The sequence below is a fragment of the Ovis canadensis genome, chromosome 15 (assembly GCF_042477335.2).
Source record: "Ovis canadensis isolate MfBH-ARS-UI-01 breed Bighorn chromosome 15, ARS-UI_OviCan_v2, whole genome shotgun sequence".
Taxonomy (NCBI): domain Eukaryota; kingdom Metazoa; phylum Chordata; class Mammalia; order Artiodactyla; family Bovidae; genus Ovis; species Ovis canadensis.
The window spans coordinates 50,563,862-50,591,047 of record NC_091259.1 but is presented as its reverse complement, the minus strand read 5'-3'; the positions used below and the strand labels follow the sequence as shown (position 1 = coordinate 50,591,047).

Here is a 27,186-nt window from a genome sequence, read left to right as displayed (position 1 = left end):
TTTTTTTCATTTTTTTTCCCACTGGGGTTGCTGTTTTATTCTTGGTGATATACAGAAAAAATTTTTTTTTGGTGTGTGTGTGTGTATACACACTCCTACAACCCCTCATATATTCACAAACATACACACACATTTCCACCTATTTATTTCAATATATATGTTGAAAACCATGAGATGACACTGTTAGCTCTAATTTATTCAAAATCATAGGATTCATGCTTTCTCTTTTTTCCATACTTATAATTTATTCTTTTATCAGTGAAAAACCTGGCTACAATTATTCTCAGTACATTTACTTATTTGCTCAGTCTTTTAAGTGTAAACAGTACTCTTATTCCACTGGGCCACCAATACCAATTCATCTAGACCCTGTTTTGCAAGTATGGGACCAGCCTCTGCCCTGCCTGAGCTTGCCCAGTGGTGCCTGGATACTGGAGGAAGGAAAAAAGGGAGGGAGGGATAGAGGGAGGGAGGAAAGACAGAGAAAAGGAGAATTAAAAATTTTTTTTTACTTGTTAGGTTTTGTTGGTAAAAAGAAAAACTACTGATTTTTGCAGATTGGTTGGTCTTATATTTAGTAACCTAACTGAATCATCTGATTAAAGTTAAAATAATTGTCAACGTGGCACTTTTTCTAGGCAGAGGATCACATCATCTGAAAACAATGACAGCTTTTTCTTTCTCTTCTAATCCTTAGATCTCACCTTTACCTTCTAACATTTTTAACTGAGAAATAATTTACATGTAACATGATATTAGTTTTAGGTATACAACATAATGATTTTATACACTGTTAATAGTGGTGATAAAAGTAAGCATTTTTATCTTGTTACAATCTTAAAGGGAACACATACAATTTCTTCATGGCTTGCTTTGCTATATAGGTTTTATCAAGTATGGAAGCTTTTCTCTAATAACAAATTTGCTAAGAACTTATATACAAATACATGTTGAACTTTATTAAATGCTTTTCTGTACTGATTAAGATAATAATTTTTTTCCTTTAATCTATTAATGTGATTAATTATATTAAAAAGATCCAGGGATCTAGTCCACTATATCATGATTTTTTTTTTATGTACTACTAAAATCAATTAGCCAATATTTTATTTAGGAATTTTGTACTTACACAGATATGGAAAATGAGACTAGTTTTTCTTTCCTTCTATTGTATTTATTTGATTTTGGAATCAGATTTACATTAGCCTCATAAGATAATATTAAAAACATAATGCTGATTAAAAAAAGAAACAATATATAACACACCATTTGTGCTTTATCACTCAGTAGTGTCCAGTTCTTTGCGGCCCCACTGACTGTAGCCAGCAAGGCTCCTCTGTTCACAGGGATTCTCCAGGCAAGAATACTGGAGTGGGTGGCCATCCCCTCCTCCAGGAGATCTTCCCAACCCACGGATCAAACCCAGGTCTTTCACACTATGGGTGGATTCTTCACCATCTGAGCCACCAGGGAAGCCCAACAAACCATTTACATACCAACACACCATTGACATTCTTTTCATTACCATTATGCACTCAATTTCCCTCAGTCATTTTAATGTGTTTAATGTATTGTTTTCAATGCAGATGTTCTTTAAAAATACATATTATTTAGTGCATATCTATTTTATGTATGTATGAACCACACGATTTACATAAAAATAGATATACACTAAATTAATATGTATTTTTAAAGAACATCTGCATTGAAAACAATATATTAAACACATTAAAATGACTGAGGGAAATTGAGTGCATAATGGTAATAAAAATAAATGAATAAAACAAGAATGAGACCTTGCATGAACCAAAAATGATAATGCGTTATGAACTGGAGAGGGCCACTATTGCTCCTACTAGTCAAGGATGAAAAAAGGGGTCCTGAGATAATATAATTAAGAAGTAAGAGGAACCCTGGGTATCTAGTCCAACACATTTACAATGCAGAAATCCTTTTTCAGCTGTCCTGAAAATGACTAGAGTGATAGATTGCATATCTATAAAGCTGTCCTTTTTGGTGTTAAAAAGTTTTAAATGTTGGGTCTAATCTTCCCCTTCCCAGACTTACCAAATCAGAATCTCTGATGATGGGGTCCAGAAATGCATTTAAAAATGTTAAGAAAAATTAAAAAAAAAAAAAGTGACTACAGCAGATATCAGAACACTCATTTTTTTCAACTCTTAATTAAATGTTAAATTTACCTGCAGAATTTAAGGAGAGTATTGGTTGGCCAAAAAGCTCATTTGGGTTTGTCCATAACATCCTAATAAAAGCCCAAATGAACTTTCTGGCCAACTCAATATTTGCTGGCTATACATGAACTTTAAATTTTGCTTTCAAGCAGAAGTTGTGAATTATCAGCTATCCATCTAGGTTTTCTCACCTAGATATTCTTGTGCACAGGGACACAAAGTGTGCAGAGGCCAGTTCTGGTTGGGGTCTGGATTATATAGCCAAGAAAGGATGAAAGCTACTGACCAGTGTAAGAATGGAAGATGTCAAGAACTGAAACTCTAATCAGATATGGTAAGCAGCTACTTATATTACACACACTTATTTATTTACTCATTCACGCAAAATGGACTGAGCAGGTTGTATTTCATGCTAGACATACTGGGAAATATAGGCAAGCAAACAGCAATTTCATTGCATGTGATAAGCATTATCGTAGGATTCCGGTGGATAGGGTGGGGGCAGTAGAAGATAAAGCAGAAGTACATAGAAGCAGTTTGCAACCCACAACTGATGGGCCAAAGAAGGCTTCCAGGAGGAGGTAACATCTAAACTGAGAGTAAAGGATGGCTAGGAGTTGGCTAGGTGAAAGGGACAACTGAGGGAGTAGGGAGTTGAAAGAAACAGTGTTCCAAACTAAGGCAGTAAGATATGCAAAGGCCAGAGGATTCACAGCAGTGAAAAATGAGACCATAGATGTAGGAAGGAGCCAAGATATGATGAGAATTTACTCTGAGGGCAAAGGTTAAGAATTTTAAATTGGGAAGTGACAAGCTCCAACTTGCATTGTAAACTATCACTTTTGTAAAGCAAAGAAATAGACAAGTAAGGGGGTGGGTCAGGAAGGAGGTGAGGAGACCAGTTAAGACGTTGGTGCAATGAAAGAGGTAAGGAATGTTGGTAACTTTAATGAGGATATTGTAATTAAGGGATAGATTATGATGGATCAAATCTGAGAGACATTAGGAGAGAGACATAGGAAAGCAGAATCTATAGGACTCAGTTGCTGATCATACATGAGGATAAGGCTAAGAGAAAGAGACCAATTTCATGTTTTTGGCTTATTTGGTGTCATTTATTAAATTAGAAAATAGGAAGAAGAGGCTGTGGAAGGTGGCTAAAAACAGGGATAAAAGGTGACTATTTCAGTTCAGAATACAGCATCTAAATAGCTTTGGGACATTTAAGTAAAGATGGAGAATAACCAGCAAGATACTCAGTTCTGGAGGTAGATTTGGAAGGATTAGGTAAAAGACAATAATGGGGATGAGTAAGATTGCCTAGGTAGAATCTTAGACTGGGAGACTATCTAAAGACACAAATAAACATCATCATTTGTATGACAGGGGAAGAAGCCCTACCAAAAGAGACTGAAAAAGAGATTTAAAAGAAGAAGAGTATCAGGAGAAATGGTATCATCAAAGACAAGGGAAGTGGGTTTTGCACAGAAGTGGCCAGAGGTTATCATCAAATCTACCATGTTTCAAAAAAGATAACAGAAGAATTTCTACTAGATTATCAATGAGTTCTCATTGGTGAGTAGTGGTATCCAAAAATTTAGCCTAAACCTTAGAGCTGTTAGTAAAGCTAACTTCTTAATTTTCTCCTATATCTGAAACTCAAAATGTTGACAACCAAGTTGTTTCCTTAATAAGCATCTTAAAAGATTAAAGACTTATTTCAGTAATTACTATTTCTATGAAATTATGTAACGACTCAAGTATTCAAACAATATCTGAATACTTTCTATGTGCCAGGTACTGTGCTGGATGTTGGGTATACAATGATGAACAATAAAGACAAAGTCTGTTTTCATCCAGTTAAGGATGGAATTTTTCAATAGCAATTGTTATTTAGAAAAAATAAAGATCCATGCTTCCAGAATGTAAGTTCCTGATCGAATTTTAAATTCAGTTATACAGCACCTACTACCACAGTTTTTGAAGAGCACAGTATATCTGTGAGTTACACGCACAGAATAAAAAAAAAGATTTAGAACTCATTTTTCAACTTAACGAGCTGTGGTTTGAAAAAATTAATTTCTTTGAGCCTACTTAAAGAGGGCAGTAGTGATTGTGGATGACTGTTTCAAAGCCGAAAGAAAGCTGAGGTTGTCTGAGGTAGTCAGGGATAAAAGTACCCAAGGAGGAAAAGAACAGAATAATTATCGATGTTGACTAAATGGTTCTTTTACAACAGTTGAGTGGAGACTGAAAGGAGAGTTGAGGAACAAAGGTGGGGGGTAGGAACTGACTTTGTTTTATTGACCCTTTCTGCTTAGGTCATCCTCCTTAAGAGGTAAACCAAAGATTGACCAAGAAAAAAAGAAAAGAATGTATACATGATGGAACTTGTTGACTGCAAGCTTTGTTACAGCATGACCTGGTTAAGCTGTTCTGTTAAGAACCTCCTATCTCAGTGTTTTCAGTAAAATCTTTTCCTCTTTGGCTGGTCAGATTTCTCAGAGAACTGTCTTCCAATGTCTGCTTGAGGGAAGCCTCCCAGAGTTCTAGGAACTGAAGGGGGAAAGTTGTTGACTGGTATTCTTAACATTTGACACTCATTTTCCTCTCTAGTTTGCAGCAAAACAGAATTTCCCTCAGCCAGACATAGTGTCTCCCTTGCCTGTTCATGCTTTGTCTCTCAAACATAAATACACAAACAAGCAAACCTCTAATAGTCTGCTAGGATAAAGGAGAGGCAACTGGCTGTTAACACAGAATTGGAAAAGGTCTGAGACAGGACTCTAATTGCATCATAAGAAGACTTTCAACTAATCCTCTTTTTAATGTTTTAGCTCCATCTTAAGCTCTTGCTTTCAGAGATAACCTGATATCTCTAATTCTTGAGCCCTTTGCAGTTCTGCAAACTGGGATGCTTCAAGGCATTTACAACTGTTAGGTAAAGGCTTTCTTGGGGCTGTTAAGTCACTCATCCATCAGCTTTCTAGTTTCCAAAATATTGTTGCTGTTGTCTCCTATCCTATTTTGCCTGTGGGTTTATGCATTAAAGGGCTTCCCTTGTGGCTCAGCTGGTTAAGAATCCATCTGCAATGCAGGAGACCTGGGTTCAGTCCCTGGGTTGGGAAGATCTCCTGGAGAAGGGAAAGGCTACCATTCCAGTATTCTGGCCTGGAGAATGCCATGGACTGTACAGTCCATGGGGTCACAAAGAGTCGGACATGACTGAGCGACTTTCACTTATGCATTTAAAAAATCCTCTTTACTGTTGTTTTAGTGGTTTTGATGGGTAGTAGCTGAGGTTAAATGTATATATTCAATTTACACTTTAACCAGAAGTTACTCTATCTACTTATCTACCACCACCTTTCTTTACTACACTTGGCAATATGAAACAGTTTTCAATTTTCAAAAACACAGGTCCTTTCCCTATTTCTTTTTGCTATTAGCAACTCCTCTATCTGGAATACTTCACCTCTATTCTTGTCTGACCTTCTGTGACCATCTCTTTCCCACTCTAAATCCAATAACCCAGAATAGCATTCATAGTACTTTTTTACACACCCTTATCAGGCCAAATCACTACATCATAAATACTAGTTTACCTATGAGATTTTCCTTCTAGACTCTGAACTCCTTAAGAACTAAAATTATACCTTAATCACATCAGTATGTCCAGTACTTATTACAGAGGCTAGTATATGGTAGAAATCAGTGAATGTTTGGAGGAAGAGAAAGGAGTAAAATACATAGTCTGCTTAAGGAAAAGATGCATTCTACTGATTAATATACTCTTTTTCTTAAAATTGAAGTACAGTCTTAAAATACTGTGTTAGTTTCAAGTGTACAGCAAAGTAACTAGGTTTAATATGTATATAATTTTTTCCATTATAGGTTATTATAGGATATCAAATCAGTAAATGCTTATTGTTTGCATATTTTATATATACATCTGCAATCCCAAACTCCTTATTTATCCCTCCCCTCTTCCCTTCTGGTAAGTTTGTTTTCGATGTTTGTGAGTCTGTTTCTGTTTTGTAAGTTTATTTGTATTATTTTTTAGATTCCACATATAAGTTATATTATATGTATTTGTCTCTGTCTGACTTACTTCACTTAGTATGATAATCACTAGGTCCATCATGTTGTTGTAAATGGCAATATTTCATTAAAAAAATTTTTTTTTGCAATATTTCATTTTTAATTTATGAAATATACAAAAAGCTCATATAGTTCAACATCAAAAAAGCAAACAACCCAATCAAAAAATGAGCAGAAGAACTGAACAGATGTTTCTCCAAACAAGGCAGACAGATGGCCAACACTCACATAACAAGATGCTCAACATTGCTAATTTTTAGAGAAATGTAAATTGAAACTACAGTGAAGAACACCATGGCCCTCATCAAAAAGTCAACAAGCAGCAAGTGCTAGAGACAGTGTGGAGAAAAGGGAAATCTACACTGTTGGTGGGAATGTAAATTGGTATAGCCACTATGGAGAACAATCTGGAGATTCCTCAAAAAACTAAACTACAACTACCAGCAATCCCACTCCTGGGAAAATATGCAGAAGAGATGAAAACTCTAATTCAAAAAGATATGTGTACCCCAATGTTCACAGTAGTACTATTTATAATAGCCAATACATGGAAGCAACCTAAGTGTCCATTAACAAATAAATGGATAAAGATACATACACACACACACAAATGGAATAGTAATCAGCCATAAAAAGAATGAAATACTGATTAATATATTCTCATTAGTCTGTTCTGCACTGCCATAACAAAACATCATAGAATGGGTGGTACATAAACAACAAAAATTTATTTTTCACAACTTGGGAGGTTGGAAATCCAAGGTCAGAGTGGTAGTGAGGGTCTAGTTAGGGCCCTCCTCAAAGCTGCAGACTTTGTGTTATATCTTTACATGGTGGAGAGGGTTAGGGAGATCTACTGGCTCTCTTTTATAAGGGTACTGATCTCCTTTGTAATGTCTTTGCCTTCCTGACCTAATCCCCTCCCAAAAGCCTCACCTCCTAATATTATCACCATTATTTTTTTTAATAGTTGCTCAGAGGTGTCTGAGTCTTTGTGACCCTATGAACTGTAACCCACCAGGCCCCTCTGTCCGTGGAATTCTCCAGGCAAGAATACTGGAGTGGGTAGCCAGCTCCCTTCTCCAAGGGAGCCTCCTGATCTAGGGATCAAATCTGGGTCTCCTACATTGCAGGCAGATTCTTTAAGCCACCAGGGAATCCCTTAGGCACTAGGTTTCCAACATATAAACCTGGGAGGACACATTCAGAACACAGCAATTAACAAAATTTTCAAACTGGTATCTCTTACATAGGACAGGTCATGAACAGTGCTCGAGGACCTTTGAAAACTTCTAGGCTGGGCTTCCCTGGTGGCCCAAGTACTGAATCCACGTGCCTAGAGCCAGTGCTCCAGAAAAAAAGAAGCCAATGCAATGAGAAGGCTACACAACAAAGAGTAGCTGCCACTCGCCACAACTAGAGAAAGCCAGTGCACAGCAACAAAGACCCAGTGCAGCCATAAACAAATAAATAACCTTCTAGATTGTGGAAGGCTTGGGGTTCCAGAAGATAATCCATTTTCCTCACACTTTTAAACCTCTATGTAGTTTGCTAAGTTATTCAGAGCCCTTAGCATAACAAGCTCAATGTAAGAATTTATACAGACACCACCAGACACCACCCTAATGGCAGAAAGTGACGAGGAAATAAAGAGCCTCTTGATGACTTTATGGCAAACAGATGGGGAAGAAAATGAAACAGTGACAGACTACCTTCTTGGGCTTCAAAATCACTGCAGATGGTGACTGCAGTCATGAAATGAAAAGACACTTGCTCCTTGGAAGAAAAGCTGTGACAAACCTAAAAAGTGTATTAAAAAGCAGAGATATCACTTTGCTAACAAAGGTCCATCTAGTCAAAGCTATGGTTTTTCCAGTAGTTATGTATGGATGTGAGAGTTGGACCATAGAGAAGAATTGATGTTTTTGAACTGTGGTGCTGGAGAAGACTCTTGAGAGCCACTTGGACCGCAAGGAGATCAAACCAGCCCATCCTAAAGGAGATCAGTCCTGGATATTCATTGGAAGGACTAATGTTGAAGCTGGAACTTCAATACTTCAGCCACCTGATGCGAAGAGCTGACTCATCTGAAAAGACCCTGATGCTGGCGAAGATTGAGGGCAGGAGGAGAAGGGGACGACAAAGGATGAGATGGTTGGATGGCATCACCGACTCAATGGACATCAGTTTGGGTGGACTCCGGGAGTTGGTGATGGACAGGAAGGCCTGGCGAGCTGCGGTTCATGGTGTCACAAAGACTTGGACACAACTGAGCGACTGTACGGAACTGAAAATACAAAAACCTTATGTGTACACTCAATGAGTTTCTACAAATGTGCCATAATGTTTTTGAGATTTATCCATGAGGTTACATGTATTATTAACTTTTAACAAAGTCAAAATACTATTGATTAGTATTACTTTGTATGGTATATGGTAATTAAAAAATAAAAGCTATTCTCTGATTGATGGGCACCTGCGCTGATTTCAGCTTTAGGCTACTATGAATAAAGCTCCTATGAATATTTTTGTATGTCTTTTTGTAGTGATATGCTTTCATTTTTTAAGGCAAGATCCAGGTGTGAAACTCCTGGATCACAGGATAGGTATATGCTTACTTTGATAAGAATCTCCTAGACTTTTTTCTAAAGTGACTGTACAGGTTTACACTCTCAACAATAAAACGTGAGAATTCTGAGTACCTTAAAACCCTGCCAACAGGATGGGCGGTCCTAAGATGGTGGAGGAATAAGACGGGGAGACCACTTTCTCCCCCACAAATTCATTAAAAGATCATTTGAACACTGAGCAAATACCACAAAACAACTTCTGAAAGCTGGTGGAGGACACAAGGCACCCAGAAAGGCAGCCCATTGTCTTTGAAAGGAGAAGTTTTATCATCGGTGCTGTATGGATAGAGAAGTCTTGAGGCTACTGCAAAAATAAGACTAAAAGCCAGAGGCAGGAAGCTTAAGTCCAAAACTTGAGTAACTAGAAAACTCCTGACTCCAGGGAACATTAATCAACAAGAGCTCATCCGAAAGACTCCATACCTACCCTGAAACCAAGCTCCATCCAGGAGCCAACAAGTTTCGGAGCAAGACATACCAAACTAATTCTTCAACAATGCAGGAATATAACCCTGAACACAAAAAAACAGGCGGCCAAAAATCACACCAAACCCATAGACACCTCAAAACACTACTGGACACTTCATTGCAATCCAGAGTGAAGAGATCCAGCTCCACCCACCAGAACACTGACACAAGCTTCCCTAACCAGGAAACCTTGACAAGCCACTCGTTCAACTCCAACCACAGGGAGGAACCTCCACAATAAAGAGGAACTGCAAACTTCCAGCATACAGAAAGACCACCCCAAACACAGCAACCTAAACAAGATGAAAAGGCAGAGAAGTATTCAGCAGGTAAAGGAACATAAATGCCCACCAAACCAAACCAAAGAGGAGATAACGATTCTACCTGAAAAAGAATTCGGAATAATGATAGTAAAAATGATCCAAAATCTTGAAAACAAAATGGAGTTACAGATAAATAGCCTGGAGACAAGGATTGAGAAGATGCAAGAAATGTTTAACAAGGACCTAGAAGAAATAAAAGAGTCAATCCCTGCAATAACTGAGATCAAAAGCACTCTGGAGGGAACCAACAGTAGAATAACTGAGGTAGAAGACAGGATAAGTGAGGTGGAAGATAGAATGGTGGAAATAAATGAAGCAGAGAGGAAAAAAGAAAAAAGAATTAAAAGAAATGAGGACAACTTCAGAGACCTCTGGGACAATGTTAAACACCCCAACATTTGAATCATAGGAGTCCCAGAAGATGACGACAAAAAGAAAGGCTGTGTGAAAATACTTGAGGAGATAATAGTTGAAAACTTCCCTAAAATGGGGAAGGAAATAGCCACCCAGCTCCAAGAAACCCAGAGAGTCCCAAATAGGATAAACCCAAGGCAAAACACCCCAAGACACATATTAATCAAATTAACGAAGATCAAACACAAAGAATAAATATTAAAAGCAGCAAGGGAAAAACAACAAATAACCCGTAAGGGGATCCCCATAAGGATAACAGCTGATCTTTCAATAGGATTTCTTCAAGCCAGAAGGGAATGGCAGGACATACTTACAGTGATGAAAGAGAAAAACCTACAACCCAGATTATTGTACCCAGCGAGGATCTTATTCAAATATGAGGGAGAAACCAAAAGCTTTATAGACAAGCAAAAGCTCAGATAATTCAGCACCACCAAACCAGCTCTTCAACAAATGCTAAAGGATCTTCTCTAGACAGGAAGCATAGAAAAAGTTTACAAACTTGAACCCAAAACAACAAAGTAAATGGCAACGGGATCATACTTATCAATAATTACCTTAAGTGTAAATGCATTGAATGCCCCAACCAAAAGACAAAGACTGGCTGAATGGATACAAAAAGACCCCTATATATGCTGTCTACAAGAGACCCACCTCAAACCTAGGGACACATATGTACTGAAAGTGAAGGGCTGGAAAAAGATATATCATGCAAATAGAGACCAAAAGAAAGCAGGAGTAGCAATACTCATATCAGATAAAATAGACTTTGAAATAAAGGCCGTGAAAAGAGACAAAGGACACTACATAATGATCAAAGGATCAATCCAAGAAGAAGATATAACAATTTTAAATATATATGCACACAACATAGGAGCACCACAATATGTAAGGCAAATGCTAACAAGTATGAAAGGGGAAATTAACTAACACAATAATAGCTGGAAACTTTAATACCCCACTCACACCTATGGATAGATCAAATAAACAGAAAATTAGCAAGGAAATACAAACTTTAAATGATACAATGGACCAGTTAGACCTAATTGACATCTATAGGACATTTCACTCTAAAACAATGAATTTCACCTTTTTCTCAAGTGCACACGGAACCTTCTCCAGGATAGATCACACCCTGGGCCATAAATCTAGCCTTGGCAAGTTCAAAAAAATTGAAATCATCTCAAGCATCTTTTCTGATCACAACGCGGTAAGATTAGATGCCAACTACAGGGAAAAAGCTATTAAAAATACAAACATATGGAGGCTAAACAACACACTTCTGAATAACCAAAAATCACAGAAGAAATCAAAAAAGAAATCAAAATATGCATAGAAACGAATGAAAATGAATACACAACAACACAAAACCTATGGGATTTAGTAAAAGCAGTGCTAAGGGGAAGGTTCATAGCAATACAAGCCTACCTCAAGAAACAGGAGAGAAATCAAATAAAAAACCTAACTCTACACCTAAAGCAACTAGAAAAAGAAAAAACGAAGCACTCCAGGGTTAGTAGAAGGAAAGAAATCATAAAAATCAGGGCAGAAATAAACGCAAAAGAAACAAAGGAGACCACAGCCAAAATCAACAAAGCTAAAAGCTAGTTCTTTGAGAAGATAAATAAAATAGACAAACCATTAGTTAGACTCATCAAGAAACAAAAGGAGAAGAATCAAATCAGCAAAATTAGAAATGAAAATGGAGAAATCACAACAGACAACACAGAAATACAAAGGATCATAAGAGACTACTATCAGCAACTATATGCCAATAAAACGGACAACTTGGAAGAAATGGACAAATTCTTAGAAAAGTACAACTTTCCAAAACTGAACCAGGAAGAAATAGAAAGTCTTAACAGACCCATCAGAAGCACAGAATTGAAACTGTAATCAGAAATCTTCCAACAAACAAAAGTCCACAACAAGATGGCTTCACAGCTGAATTCTACCAAAAATTTAGAGAAGAGCTAACACCTATCCTATTCCAACTCTTCCAAAAAACTGCAGAGGATGGTAAACTTCCAAACTCATTCTATGAGGCCACCATTACCCTAATACCAAAACCAGACAAAGATGTCACAAAAAAAGAAAACTACAGAACAATATCACTGATGAACACAGATGCAAAAATCCTTAACAAAATTCTAGCAAACAGAATCCAACAACATATTAAAAAGATCATACATCATGATCAAGTGGGCTTTATCCCAGGGATGCAAAATTCTTCAATATTCACAAATCAATCAATGTGATATACCACATTAACAAATTGAAAGATAAAAGCCATATGATTATCTCAATAGATGCAGAGAAAGCCTTTGACAAAATTCAACAACCATTTATGATAAAAACCCTCCAGAAAGCAGGCATAGAAGGAACATACCTAAACATAATAAAAGCCATATATGATAAACCCACAGCAAACATCCTCAATGGTGAAAAATTTAAAGCATTTCCCCTAAAGTCAGGAAGAAGACAAGGATGCCCACTCTCACTACTATTATTCAACATAGTTTTGGAAGTTTTAGCCACATCAGTCACAGAAGAAAAAGAAAGAAAGGACTCCAGATTGGAAAAGAAGAAGTAAAACTCTCACTATTTGCAGATGACATGATCCTCTACATAGAAAACCCTAGAGACTCCACCAGGAAATTATTAGAGCTTATCGATGAATATAGTAAAGTTGCAGGATATAAAATTAACACACAGAAATCCCTTGCACTCCTGTACACTAACAATGAGAAAACAGAAAGAGAAATTAAGGAAACAATTCCATTCACCATCGCAACCAAAAGAATAAAATACTTAGGAATATATCTACCCAAAGAAAGAAAAGACCTATATATAGAAAACTATAAAACACTGATGAAAGAAATCAAAGATGACACAAATAGATGGAGGAATATACCATGTTTATGGATTGGAAGAATCAATAGCGTGAAAATGAGTATACTACCCAAAGCAATCTATAGATTCAATACAATCCTTATCAAGCTACCAATGGTATTTTTCAGAGAACTAGAACAAATAATTTCACAATTTGTATGGAAATACAAAAAACCTCGAACAGCCAAAGCAATCTTGAGAAAGAAGAATGGAACTGGAGGAATCAACCTGCCTGACACTTCAGGCTATACTACAAAGCTACAGTCATCAAGACAGTATGGTACTGGCATAAAGACAGAAAGATAGATCAATGGAACAAAATAGAAAGCCCAGGAATAAATCCATGCACCTATGGGCACCTTATCTTTGACAAAGGAGGCAAGAATATACAATGGAGAAAAGACAATCTCTTTAACAAGTGGTGCTGGGAAAACTGGTTAGCCACTTGTAAAAGAATGAAACTAGAACACTTTCTAACACCATACACAAAAATGAACTCAAAATGAAATAAAGATCTAAATGTAAGACCAGAAACTATAAAACTCCTAGAGGAAAATATAGGCAAAACACTCTCTGACGTAAATCACAGCAGGATTCTCTATGGCCCACCTCCCAGAGTAATGGAAATAAAAGCAAAAATAAACAAGTGGGACTAATTAAACTTAAAAGCTTTTGCACAATGAAGGAAACTATAAGCAAGGTGAAAAGACAGCTTTCAGAATGGGAGAAAATAATAGTAAATGAAGCAACTGACAAAGAATCTCAAAAATATATAAGCAACTTCTGCAGCTCAATTCCAGAAAAAAAGCAACCTAATCAAAAAATGGGCTAAAGAATTAAACAGATATTTCTCCAAAGAAGACATAGAGATGGCTGACAAACACATGAAAAGATGCTCAACATCACTCATTATCAGAGAAATGCAAATCAAAACCACAATGAGGTACCATCTCATGCCAGTCAGAATGGCTGCTATCAAAGAGTCTAGAAACAATAAATTCTGGAGAGGGTGTGGAGAAAAAGGAACCCTCTTACACTGCTGGTAGGAACGCAGACTAGTATAGCCGCTATGGAGAACAGTGTGGAGATTCCTTAAAAAACTGGAAATAGAACTGCCAAATGACCCAGCTATCCCACTGCTGGGCATACACACCAAGGAAACCAGAATTGAAAGAGACATGTGTACTCCAATATTCATTACAGCACTGTTTACAATAGCCAGGACATGGAAGCAACCTAGATGTCCATCGGCAGATGAATGGATAAGAAAGCTGTGGTACATATACACGATGGAATATTACTCAGCTATTAAAAAGAATGCATTTGAATCGGTTCTAATGAGGTGGATGAAACTGGAGCCTATTATACAGAATGAAGTAAGTCAGAAAGCAAAACACTATTACAGTATATTAACACATAGATATGGAATTTAGAAAGATGGTAACAATGACCCTATATGAAAGACAGCGAAACAGACACAGATATAAATAAAAGACTTTTGGACTCTGTGGGAGAAGGTGAGGGTGGGATGATTTGGGAGAATGGCATTGAAACATGTATATTATTATATGTGAAACAGATTGCCAGTCCAGGCTCGATGCATGAGACAGGGTGCTCAGGGCTGGTGCACTGGGATGACCCTGAGGGATGGGATAAGGAGGGACATGGGAGGGGGTTCAGGATGGGGAATACATGTATACCCGTGGCAGATTCATGTCAATGTATGACAAACCACCACAATATTGTAAAGTAATTAGCCTACAATTAAAAATTAAAAAAACAAAAAAAAAAACAAAAAAAAACCCTCTGCCAACATTTGGTATTGCCAATCTTTCTAATTTTAGCCATACTGGTGGTTATATAGGATTATTTCATAATGCTTTCAATTTGCATTTCTTGGATGACTGACACTGACTAGTTCATGTTTTTATTGACCATTTCCATATCTTTGTGAAGTGCCTGTTTAAGCTGTCCATTTTCAAAAAATGGCTTGGCTTCTTCTTCTTAAGTTGTAGGAGTTCTTTATATAACCATGACATCAGTTCTTTGTCACATATATATTTTTGAATAATTTTTCCTAGTCTTCAATATTCATTTTCTTAATCCTATTTTTTGATAAACATGTTTTAATTTCTATGAAGCATAATTATGTTTTTTTTTCTTTTTTTGATCATCACTTTTTATGACCTAAGAAACTTTTGCCAGTTATAGAAATTATAAGTGGCAAAAGATTCAATTAATAATTTTTTAAAAAAGGAAACTGTTGCTCATTCCCCAGTCGTGAAACTATTCTATGCTTTCCCCTAAAAGCTTTGTGGTTTTCTATTTTATGTTTATGTCTATGCTTTACCTCAATTAATCCTTGTGTCTGATATGAGGTAGAGGTTGAGGTTCACTTTCTTCCATACAGATATTCAGTTTTCCAGCACTATTTGTGGAAAAAACTTTCCTCCCTGACTGTATTACTTTGGTGCCTTTAACAAATTTCCCATAAATTCAAGTCTAATTTCTGGGTGCCCTTTTCTGCTGATCTATTTGACATGTCAGTATTACATTATGTTGATCACTGTGGGTTGATAGTAAGTCTTGAAACCAGGTAGGGTTAAGTCCTCCAACTTGTTCTTATTCAAGATTAATTTGGCCACTCTAAGTCTTCAGCATTTCTGCATAAATTTTGGAATCATCCAGTTAATTTCTAAGAAAAAGTTTGCTGCGATTCTTATTGGAATTGCATTCAGGCTACAGGCTGATTTGTGGAGAACTGACATATTAATGATACTGGGTTTTCCATATTCTTTGATGTTTTACTTTACTGATTATATAATCTAAACTTATCTAGCCCTTTTGTTAGTTTCTTATTATCTGCTTACTTTGTATTCAATCCTTTATTTAAATATTTTAATTATTATATATTCAAATTGGATAATTCTAATACATAAAGCCTCTGAGGTCTTCAGTCTGTTTTTGTATGTTTCTGTTAACACTACTTCACACTGGCTCATTTCTTTGGTATTTGGTCATTTTAAAATTGTGACTTAAGTTTATCAGTGGGAACACTGACTGCCTAAATTGGGGCTGAATTTAGTAAATTCTACAAAAGATTTATATTGCTTCTTCTGGAGGCAAGGGTGAGGGGTATGCCACTGAAGAGGGATTATTTCATTCTTCTTCCAATGTCCTACCCTTAGGTAAACAAAGCTCTCAGGTTCAACCAGCTCTCTTACAGAAGAATTAAATGAGTTCATGTATCTGGTTTCCCCAATTGCTAAGTGCTCAGAATTTGGTTTTCCCTACTTATCTTTTTCTTGAGAATAGAGGAGAGGTCTTTTAGAGATTTCCTTTTCTTCTTAGGAAAAATGATATATAAAAATCATGGGTTTTTGCAATTTTCTAAGATCTATTTCTACATTAGTGAGAGGGTCCCTCATACTCTGCAGTTTATTATAAGGCTGGAAATGGAGTACACAACTGGGTTTTAAAGTTATAATCTACCATTAAAAGATCTTAGCTAAGATTTTACACATAAAAATTATATATCTGCTAAAATGAAAAGAGTTAAATCCATGATATTTTTGAAGAGATATATAGTAATCTCAGTTATAAAAAAAACTAAAATAAGATCAGTTATTTGAGATAAGAAAATACATAGGAATAATCTATAATCTCCATAAACCAGTCCTTTAAAAAATCATCTTGGCACTGAAAGAACATGATAAACAAAATAACCCCTTGGCAGTACTCATGTTCCATTTAATTTTCCCTTGAGGACAGAAATTACAGGATAACTTCATGACAAACAAAAATTACTAAAGTTTTTGAATCACTACCTAAAACTTAGTTCATTTAATGTTTCTATTTTAAAACACCAACACAGATGTTTGGCCACTCTGCCTTGAAACTATGCTTTTGTAAAAAAATGTTCAGAATGTTATGTTAAATCCCCACAAGTACTGTAATAAGAATATAAATATTAATAAATCCCAAGTTGGTAAATAGGTAATTGATTAAAAGTATCACATATGAACTCATTTATAACTGAAAAGAGCCTCTCTATAATAGAACAAAGACAAGATCTAATTTTATGAAATACTGAATTACAAAACATTAAGAGCTCATTAGTGCAGGTGCATTTGGAAGCAGCAACAACAACAAACCCAAGCTTCCCCCCAACAGAATATGATTATTCAAATGAAAAGGAGTATTTTTCTAGCCCAAGGGTACCTGGTTATTCTGTAATCAATTACTAATTGGTTTATGCTAAAATTAAGTTTAGATAAAGCCTTCTAATTTAGTTCTTCAGTTAATTCAGTTTAGTCGTTCAGGCTTGTCTGACTCTTTGCAACCCCATGAACCCAGTTAATTACAGCACATAAAATACAAATGGAAAAAAGCCTCCTAAAATAGTTTTATCAACAGGTATAAGGAACCAGGATATTATCTAACTTTAGGACTTCTGGTAACCTTGATCTCTTAATCAAAGTCTTTTGTTCTCTGTAATGACAGTACAAAAGTAACTGAAACAAAGGAACAGAAGTAGCAAAAGACTTGTGATTTTTATGGCAAATGAATTATGTCTTATTCTTCTCATAAAGTTTCAATAATTTCCTTCCTACAAAAATGAGAATCCTTTTCTGTTATAAAAAATCCTTGTTATATGTTTTAGATAATTTAATTATGCTTATGTGTATGTGTGTGTTTCAAGCAGAGAAAAGTTTAAATGGAAGTCAAAACTCTCCTAATCTATATATGTCAGAGATGACCATTATTAAGGATTTAGTGTAAATATCCTTCTAGATTTTCACTGGAGAAGGCAATGGCACCCCAGTCCAGTACTCTTGCCTATACATACCTACATACATGTAATTTTAGGTCAAAATAGAATTATATCTACCTTATGTACCCCTGGTGGCTCAGATGGTAAAGAATCTGCCTGCAATGCAAGAGACCTGGGTTCAATCCCTGGGTTGGGAAGATCTCCTGGAGGAGGGCATGGCAACCCACTCCAGTATTCTTGCCTAAGGAATCCCCATGGACAGAGGAGCCTGGCAGGCTACAGTCCATGGAGTCACAAAGAATCAGTGATGACTAAGCACTACCTTATATATCTTTCTGTGTGCCCACCTGGCAATATGTAACAAGTTTTTTCCTATAGGTACATATTATAGAGCTACCTCTTTTATTTTAGTAGTGGAACAGTATTCCAAAGAAGTGTTCTACCATACTTACATTAATTTATGTTCAAATGGTAAACATTTAGGATGCTTTCAACTTTTGATATTATAAACTATTATAGCTAGTCTCTTATGCTCTAAAATAAGAATTTGTTTCCAGTAGAGATGAATTATCTCCTATCTTGTTAATTTGCTTTAACAAACCACACAGTGCTTGTTACAAGATTACATTTTTCAAGTGTAACACGTGTACACCTGTGGCGGATTCATGTTGATGTATGGCAAAACCAATACAGTATTATAAAGTAAAATAAAAAATAAAAAATAAACAAAATAAAAAGGAAGAAAAAAAAGATTACATTTTTCATTCCAGCTTTTAAGTTAGAATTTCTGAGAAAGATATTATCTGAAATGCGTTTGAAAAGATAAATACACCCTGCAAAAAATGTAACAGTAGTACCTTAAGACATTAATGTGTATAAAATATAAGGAAGACCTTAGTAGACATTTCTCCAAAGAAGACATACAGATGGCCAAGAGGTACATGAAAAGATGCTCAGCATCACTATTAGAGAAATGTAGATCAAAACTACTACCTCACAGAATGGCCATCATAAAAAAATCCACAAATAATAAATGGTGGAGAGGATATAAAGAAAAGAGAACCCTCGTGCACTATTGGTAGGAATGTAAATTGATACAGCCACTATAGAGAACAGTATGGGGGTTCCTTAAAAAACTAAAAATTGAACTACCATATAATCTGCCTGCAATGAAGGAGACCCCAGGTCGATTCCTGGGTCAGGAAGCTACCCTGGAGAAGGGACAGGCTACCCACTCTAGTATTCATGGGCTTCCCTGGTGGCTCAGACGGTGAAGAATCTGCCTACAGTGTGGGAGACCTGGGTTTGCTCCCTGGGTTGAAGACCCCCTGGAGGAGGGCATGGCAACTCACTCTTGCCTGGAGAATCCCTATGGACAGAGGAGCCAGGCAGGCTACAGTCCATGGGGTCACAAAGTCAGACACAACTGAGCGACTAAGCATAGCACACAGCACCATATAATCTAGCAATCCCAACATTTGCTGCAGCACTATTTACAATAGGGAGGATATGGAAGCAACCTAAATATCCATCAACAGATGAATAGATAAATAAGATGTGGTACATACAAACAATGGAATATCACTCAGCTATAAAAGGAACAAAATTGGGCCATTTGTACAGACAGGATGGACCCAGAGTCAGAGGGAAGTTAAGTCAGAATAAGCAACAAATATTGTATATTAATACATATATGTGGAATCTAGAAAAATGGTACAGATGAACCTATCTGCAGAGACGAAGATGTGGAGAATGGAAGCGTGGGCATGGAGTGGGGGGCTGGGGCATGGATGAATTGGGAGATGGGGACTGAGGTATGTGCACCGCCATGTGTAAAACAGATAGCTAATGGAAACCTGCTGTTCCTGTTGTATAATGTAGGGAGCTGAGCTTGGTGTTCTGGGATGATTTAGAGGGGTGAGATGGAGGAGGTAGGAAGGAGGGTCAAGAGGGAGGGGATATATATATATAAACAGATAGCTGATTCACTTTGTAGTACAACACTGTAAAGCAACTATAATCCAGGAAAAAAAATGATACAATTAACACCCATATGCATAGGTTAAAAAATAGATTATGAACTGAATAATTCATTTATCATTTGGATTACCCACCATTCATTGCCCTCTATTTTAACAGTACAACTGAAAACTGGCTGAAAAGGGATGACAAAAATACAGACATTAAGTAATATACAACTGAATGTTTCAAAGATGACTTTTCACTTCAGAAAGCTTACTTATAGAACTAGTAAAATAACCTAGTATTTTTCAAGAAAAAAAAAAGGAAGAATAAAAAAAACTCCTAATATTTATGTTGCGCATACACATGTAGTGTTTCTAACAGAAATGCTATGAATATCAGTTCTTCATATTATCAGATATGGAAGGCTTAAGAACCTGATATACTAGTAATTATTGAACTGCCTAGGGAAAAAAGTATTATTCTCAAATAAGAAGAGAAGTCTGAAAGAACTAAAAGTTACCTGTAGAGTACAGTTCATCATCCTTATTATGTAGTCAAACTGCTGATGATCTAATATTGCCCGGTTCTGCTGAACATGTAAACCCAGCTCATCAGTGAGACACTGTCTTGCTGCCTTTCCTTTAAGGGCTCTCAATGCAGCAGGAAGGGTCTGAGGACATAAGAGGCAGACATGAACAAGAGGTTTCACTGGAAAAAAAGATAACTTTAAATCACGCTAACTCATGCATATTCTGTAAACCATTTAACAGAGCTATTAGAATTAGAAAAGAAGGACAACATGGATTTATAGTGATGTTTTAAATTTAAGGCAGCATGAAAATAAACAGGACTAGTTTATGTGATACATTTAAAAAACATTAAACTTCATTAAAAAAAAAAACTTATCAAAACTGTGGCCACCAAAATAACTGCTGCTTCAGATTCTGAGTCAAAACCATGGATACTTGACATGTTCTTTTAATAGCTGGCCACATCTCTGTGGCAAAAATAGAAGAAAAAACTAAAATGACAAGAAGCATGGGTGATTTTATTCTTTTATAGTGATTAGCAACTTAATCACTACTCAGTTTTAATTTATGACTGGAAAATTCTGCAATCCCTTCTATTTCAAAAGTATAATTAAGAAGGAAAAAACTCAGAGCAACAAATAGAAATCTCTAGGTTTACATACTAAAACTCTTCCACTTCCTCACCCACAAGAATGCCTCTTCCAGTTCACCTTTAGAGCCTGATTTACTTTACATAAAGTAGTATTAACAATAGGCTTATTTAACTTTGAAAATGTAAAATGAGAACAAAAGAGCAAATAAGAAGGAAGAAAAAAGACTGAGAGTAGGAGGTCCTAATATTGTTACAAGGGGCACAAGAAACAGTGTGAAAGTTGAAAGCAAGAGAAGCAAAAGAAAGTCCGTTTAACACTTCAATCATAAGAAAAAATGGATTCCAAAAAACTCAAAATACAGACTGGAGGGTAATTAAGTGGATAAAAACTTTGTTTCACAAGCTTTACTAGCCTCATCTAATAAATGCTCAGAACAATGACAAGTCACTAAGAAAAGGTGACATTAATATGTTTTATTAAAGAAGGCAAGAAAATGTGCTATTAAAGGCATATTTAAATGAAGAGCACAATTTTTATAATTCATTACTTGTTTTAACTATATTTTTTGTAATAAATAAAATTATATTTTAAATGTTTTTAAGTCTCTTGATGAAAGTGAAAGAGGAGAGTGAAAAAGTTGGCTTAAAGCTCAACATTCAGAAAACGAAGATCATGGCATCACTTCATGGCAATTAGATGGGGAAACAGTGGAAACAGTGGCTGATTTTATTTTGGGGGGGTTTAAAAATCACTGCAGATGGTGATTACAGCCATGAAATTAAAAGACGCTTACTCCTTGGAGGGAAAGTTATGACCAACCTAGACAGCATATTAAAAAGCAGAGACATTACTTTGCCAGCAAAGGTCTGTCTAGTTAAGGTTATGGTTTTTCCAGTAGTCATGTATGGATGTGAGAGTTGGACTATAAAGAAGCTGAGCACTAAAGAATTGATGCTTTTGAACTGTGGTGTTGGAAAGACTCTTGAGAGTGTCTTGGACTGCAAGGAGATCCAACCAGTCCATCCTAAAGGAAATCAGTCCTGAGTGTTCATTAGAAGGACTGATGTTGAAGCTGAAACTCCAATACTCTGGCAACCTGATGCAAAGAAGTGACTCACTGGAAAAGACCCTGATGCTGGGAAAGACAAGGCAGGAGGAGAAGGAGATTACAGAGAATGAGATGGTTGAATGGCATCACCGACTCAATGGAGATGAGTCTGAGTAAACTCCAGGAGTTGGTGATGGACACAGTGGCCTGCAGTGCTGCGGTCCATGGGGTCGTGAAGAGCTGGACACGACTGAGCGACTGAACTGAACTGACTGAAGTTTCTAAATAATATGCCAAAACAGAATTTAATGAACAATGTTTAAAAGTTTCGGGGGGGGAATGACTATCAATATTTCGGGCTTGGCTAAGATTTTAAATATTAGACACTATTCATTTAAAATGATAAAAACAATGAAAGAATACTTTATAAAGAAAAGGGATGGAAATAGAGGAGAGGTCAGTTGGCAAGCTAAACACAGAAATCTGAAAGGGACATGATTAATGCTTACTTGGGAATGATGGCATTTTATTACCTTTTCAGTCTCCAGCGTTTTATTTTCAAATATGAATGAAATGCAGTTTCTAACAACTTCCAATCTCTGTGCACTGTTGAAAACTGTTGTCACTTTATCCATTATTGAAACTATTAAAGGAATATAACACAAATTAAATTCCTTTGGCAATAATAAAAGCAAGGGAATATTACTATTCACAGTTTATATGACTCTGTTCACATGACAAACACTTAAGCCTTTATTTCCCCCTTGTTACATGACACTGAAGATCACTTTGATTACATTTCTACATTGTGAAGTGACAGGCTAGTCAATAGCTTATTGAGGATAATTTCACAGGATAGATCCTAATACTGTACTTAACTCTTACACAAATTAATTCATGTTGCACAGTAAAATTTTATTAAGCAAAGATAAACATCACTTTTTTTAACCGTTAGTTGTAAACAAACAGACAAGAAATGTGTCAGGTACAAGATCATGACCAACACAGCTAACGCTCATATATAAGAGAACTGACTACTAACAGGAAAAGAAGCTGATACTTCTAACATATTACCAAAGAAAGACCACATACCACAAAAAACTAGGTTCTAAAAATCTGAGTATAGGTGACCTGAAGAAGCACTGCACACAAACAAAAGTGATCATGGCCGAAGAACTGCTTTATAAATTTGAGTCTCTTTTCGGTTCTGTGAACTTAGTACCTGTCAACTTTACAAGATTGGATAATTCTAGTATACTACATAAGCTAAAATTACTTAAAACAAATGTAACCTATTAAAAGAATACTAGAAGATATAAATTAAATCAGTATTCATGAAATAAAAAGTATAATTTCACAAAGAACTACATAATATCATTTGTACAAATCAGGTAGTAGCTATAATTCTTAAGCCTTATATTTTATGATTGCTGTTACCTAACAAGAAAAACCATAATACCATACTCTTGGCCTTCCTTTCATTTCATCAATATGAAATTTTACATTCTTAAAACAATTTTTTAAACTTAAAAATTCTGAAATAATTATGAGCTTACACAGAGTTACAAATTAGTACAGAGAAGATCCATGTACTTCACACCCAACTTCCCCAAATGGTGGTATCATACCTAACTATAGTGCTTTATCAGAATCAGGAAATCAATCTTACTTGGTTTTTACTAGTTCTCTTGAAATCATTTAAAATTATGTAACAGTAATGACCATGATGGTAAAATAGATTATTTCATATGACTGTCTCTGTCTGAAATGTGCATTCTTTATTTTGTACTCTGGAACTTCCCACATGTGGAGGTCTGTGGCACAGACAGAAACTGAAATTGATCTATATTTAGAGTAGAAAATGTCTTAGTCTCCAAGTAAGACCACATACTTTAGAGAGCAACATCTTTAACCTATTTTTATAAATTTTTAATTCTAAAATTTCTTTCATAGCATTTTAAAGTTTCTTTAGGATGAACCATTAAAAATTCCACCTTTTTAAATAATGAATCTGTTTACCATCTGGAAATTGTTACTTTCCTTTGGAGACAATGACTTAGTTTATTCCCAGGAGAAAGTTCTTCACTTAAGAGTTTGATATATCAGGGATTGGCCAAATCCTCAGCTGCAGCATTCTAATACTAGCTTTCTAACAGCTGATAACAACTCTGGTTTATGGGTATTCGACTTTTCAGGTCTTCCTTCTTAAGGTTTTGGCTTTCAAATGCTATTTTTAGCAGTTTATCATCACTCTGGCACCTCTGAGGAATAGCTGGAAAGTAATTAACTTCTCAAAATGTGAATGGTTCTTAAAGTGACATAGCAATTCTACACTCATATTAAATGAGTATCATGTAAGATGAAACATTCATACTTTAAAAATTTTAATGCAATGAAAATCCCGATTCTGATCAATTTAAATGAATCAGAAAGTTGGACAGAGGTCCCTGCATTCATCCTTCACTCATTCATTCATCATTCTTTCATCTGTTTGTTCATTCATTCATTTTGGTTTTATAGGCAATCCATGCAGGGACAAATACTGAGTCATATGTATTTCTCTCACTGACTACAATGAGAGATTCCATATGCATATAAAATATTTGATGTTGACTGAAAATGAAGAGATTATACAAAAATAATACTGAGACAAGGCTACAGTTCAAGCAGATAAAAATTTAAACCAACTTCATGTGTGTATTTAAAGAAAGTATTCAACTGAGTTATGAATATTAAACTTACAAAATGAAACCCTTCAAAAAGTAACTACCCTAACACACTGCCTTCTCTATTTTCTTCTCCATGTGAAAGTATGAACAACACTTAAGTATAAGCTGGTAATATGTAGGGAAATTACAGCAAATTAGCATTATTAAGTAAATAGTAAGTAATATTCACATTACTATATAATGTCCCTGACCAGGGATCAAAGCTGAGCCCCCTGCATTGGGAGCATGGAGTCTTAGCCACTGGATCACCAGAGAAGTCCCTGTGTCTTATATCTTGATTAAAAGTTTACCTTTAAAGCAAACAAATGGATAAATACATACCAACAGGTGGACCTGCAGGCACAACACATTTCTTTTCCACTCTTGAAGCAGGAGGTGCATTCTGATTCTTAGCAAGATTTTCCTGTATTAATTCCTGTACCCGAGTTTCATTAATTTTGGGGAAAGGAAGAATATGAACTCGCAAGTGGGATCCTTCTGTTGGGCGTGGAACTTTCTGAAATGCCATGTGAGGGTTTGGATTCTCCTGCAACATTAAACATAGGTAAGATTATTCAAAAGTTAAAATAACAATGGCAGATCGTTGGCCAGAGGGACAGAAACTGAAATCAGACAGATGAGAGATTGTATACACATTCAGATATATGCCATAAAATACAGAGTCCTGGAATACATGAGCTACCAGCAGCATCTGATACAGCTGACTGATCATTCTTTTCCTCTTCAACACACACTTTGTTCACCTGGTTTGTAAATTTCTTGCTACATCTTTGTCTATTTTTTATCTCCCTAATCTCTTAACTATGTGACTACCCCAGGGCTCAGACCACAGGCCTCTTTTCTATTTACATTTACTTCCTTGGTGATAACTTACAGTCTCGTATTTTTAACTACAAGAACACCAATGATTCACAAATTTTGGTCTCCAAATAAGTGTCCTCCTGAACTCCATATCTATATATTCAACAATCTGCAAATACTGTTTCCACTTGGATTTAAAATAACATCTTGAATATATGTTCAAAACGAACATTTAGTATTCACCTCCCTCAAAATTGCTATCTGCAGTCTTCCTCACTTCAGTACATGGCATATTTATATCTTCTAATCACTTCAGTGAAAAACTTAAGAGTAATCATTAATGCCGTTCTCTAATACCCCATTATCCATTCCTGTGCAAACCTTTAACTTGTATCTTTAAACTATGTCTATAACCTGACCACTTTTCAACACACCTTGGTTTAAGTCAAAGTTTAAGGCAAATATTTAACTTGTGTCTTTAAACTATGTCTATAACCTGACCACTTTTCAGCATACCTTGGTTTAAGTCAGCATCTCTTTCATGTTGCTACAGAACAGTCTCCTAACCTGTCTCTCTGTTCTACCCTTGCTCTCACTCTCACTCTATTTTTAACACTGCAGACAGAGTGAGCTAGCTAAAGCATGTCAAATTATTATCTACTTGTTCATAATGAGTGATATGAACACATATCAGGACTGTATTAGTTAAATTAATTGTGTCAGCTAATATTTTCATAGACCCTCGGAGTTGGCATGGAGTTTTATCCAGCCACTACTTATGTACAATTATATTTCAAATACTACAGGCAGAGTGGAATCCATACTTTTTACAAAGTTCCATATGAAAGGCTGCTGTACAATCATTCTTAGGCCAACTCTTGCATTTACCATTCGGTGAAACCAGAAAATTTCTTTTTCCTTCTGAACCTGCATTATTTATGTTGTACATTAAGCTCCATATTGCCCTACATATTTTCTGGACAGTTAAAATGGCCAACCAGCATCATCTACCAGAGCTGCTCCCCACAATTCTTTCTGATTATTTGGCCCAGACCCAGATAAAGGAAACGTAGGATCATAGTAGAAGATAAAGGGAGTATATGTCAGTAACAGAGTGGAAATAATACTCCTTTAAGTGTCAGAAAGCCTGGGTTCTAGTTTTTGCTCTACTCATTATGTGATACTGGATAAACAACTTTGCCTAAGTCTATAAAGGCATGCCTTATTTTCTTGCACTTCACTTTACTGAGCTTCATCAGTTCAGTTCAGTCGCTTAGTCGTGTCTGACTCTTTGCGACCCCATGGACTACAGGACGCCAGGCTTCCCTGTCCATCACCAACTCCCAAAGTTTACTCAAGCTCATGTCCATTGAGCCATCCAACCATCTCATCCTCTGTCATCCCCTTCTCCTCCCGTCTTCAATCTTTCCCAGCATCAGGGTCTTTTCAAATGAGTCAGTTCTTTGCATCAGGTGGCCAAAATACTGGAGTTTCAGCTTCAGCAGCTGAGCTTCATAGTTACTACTTTTTTCACAAACTGAAGGTTTGTGACAACCCTATGTCAAACAAGTCTATTAGCACCATTTTTTCCCAACAGCATTTGTTTACTTTGTGTTTCTGTGTCATGTTTTGGTAATTCTCATAATATTTCAAACTTTTTCATTATTATATTTGTTAAGGTGATCTGTGGTCAGGGATCTTTGCTGTTATTACTGCAAAAAGATTA

The 27,186-nt window shown here is 36.1% G+C and overlaps 1 protein-coding gene across 4 annotated transcripts in view; it reads right to left on the bottom strand.

The window, feature by feature from the left end:
* SBF2 (SET binding factor 2) overlaps positions 1 to 27,186 on the bottom strand; it is a 500,673-nt gene that overhangs the window by 174,884 nt on the left and 298,603 nt on the right. For all 4 annotated transcript variants that reach the window (XM_069554404.1, XM_069554405.1, XM_069554406.1 and 1 more), the window contains exons 14-16: positions 24,981 to 25,185; positions 22,464 to 22,573; positions 20,280 to 20,429 (exon numbers count right to left, since the gene is read on the bottom strand). In XM_069554404.1, the coding sequence (XP_069410505.1) occupies positions 20,280 to 20,429; positions 22,464 to 22,573; positions 24,981 to 25,185 (465 nt within the window). The remainder of the gene's footprint in view (positions 1 to 20,279; positions 20,430 to 22,463; positions 22,574 to 24,980; positions 25,186 to 27,186) is intronic.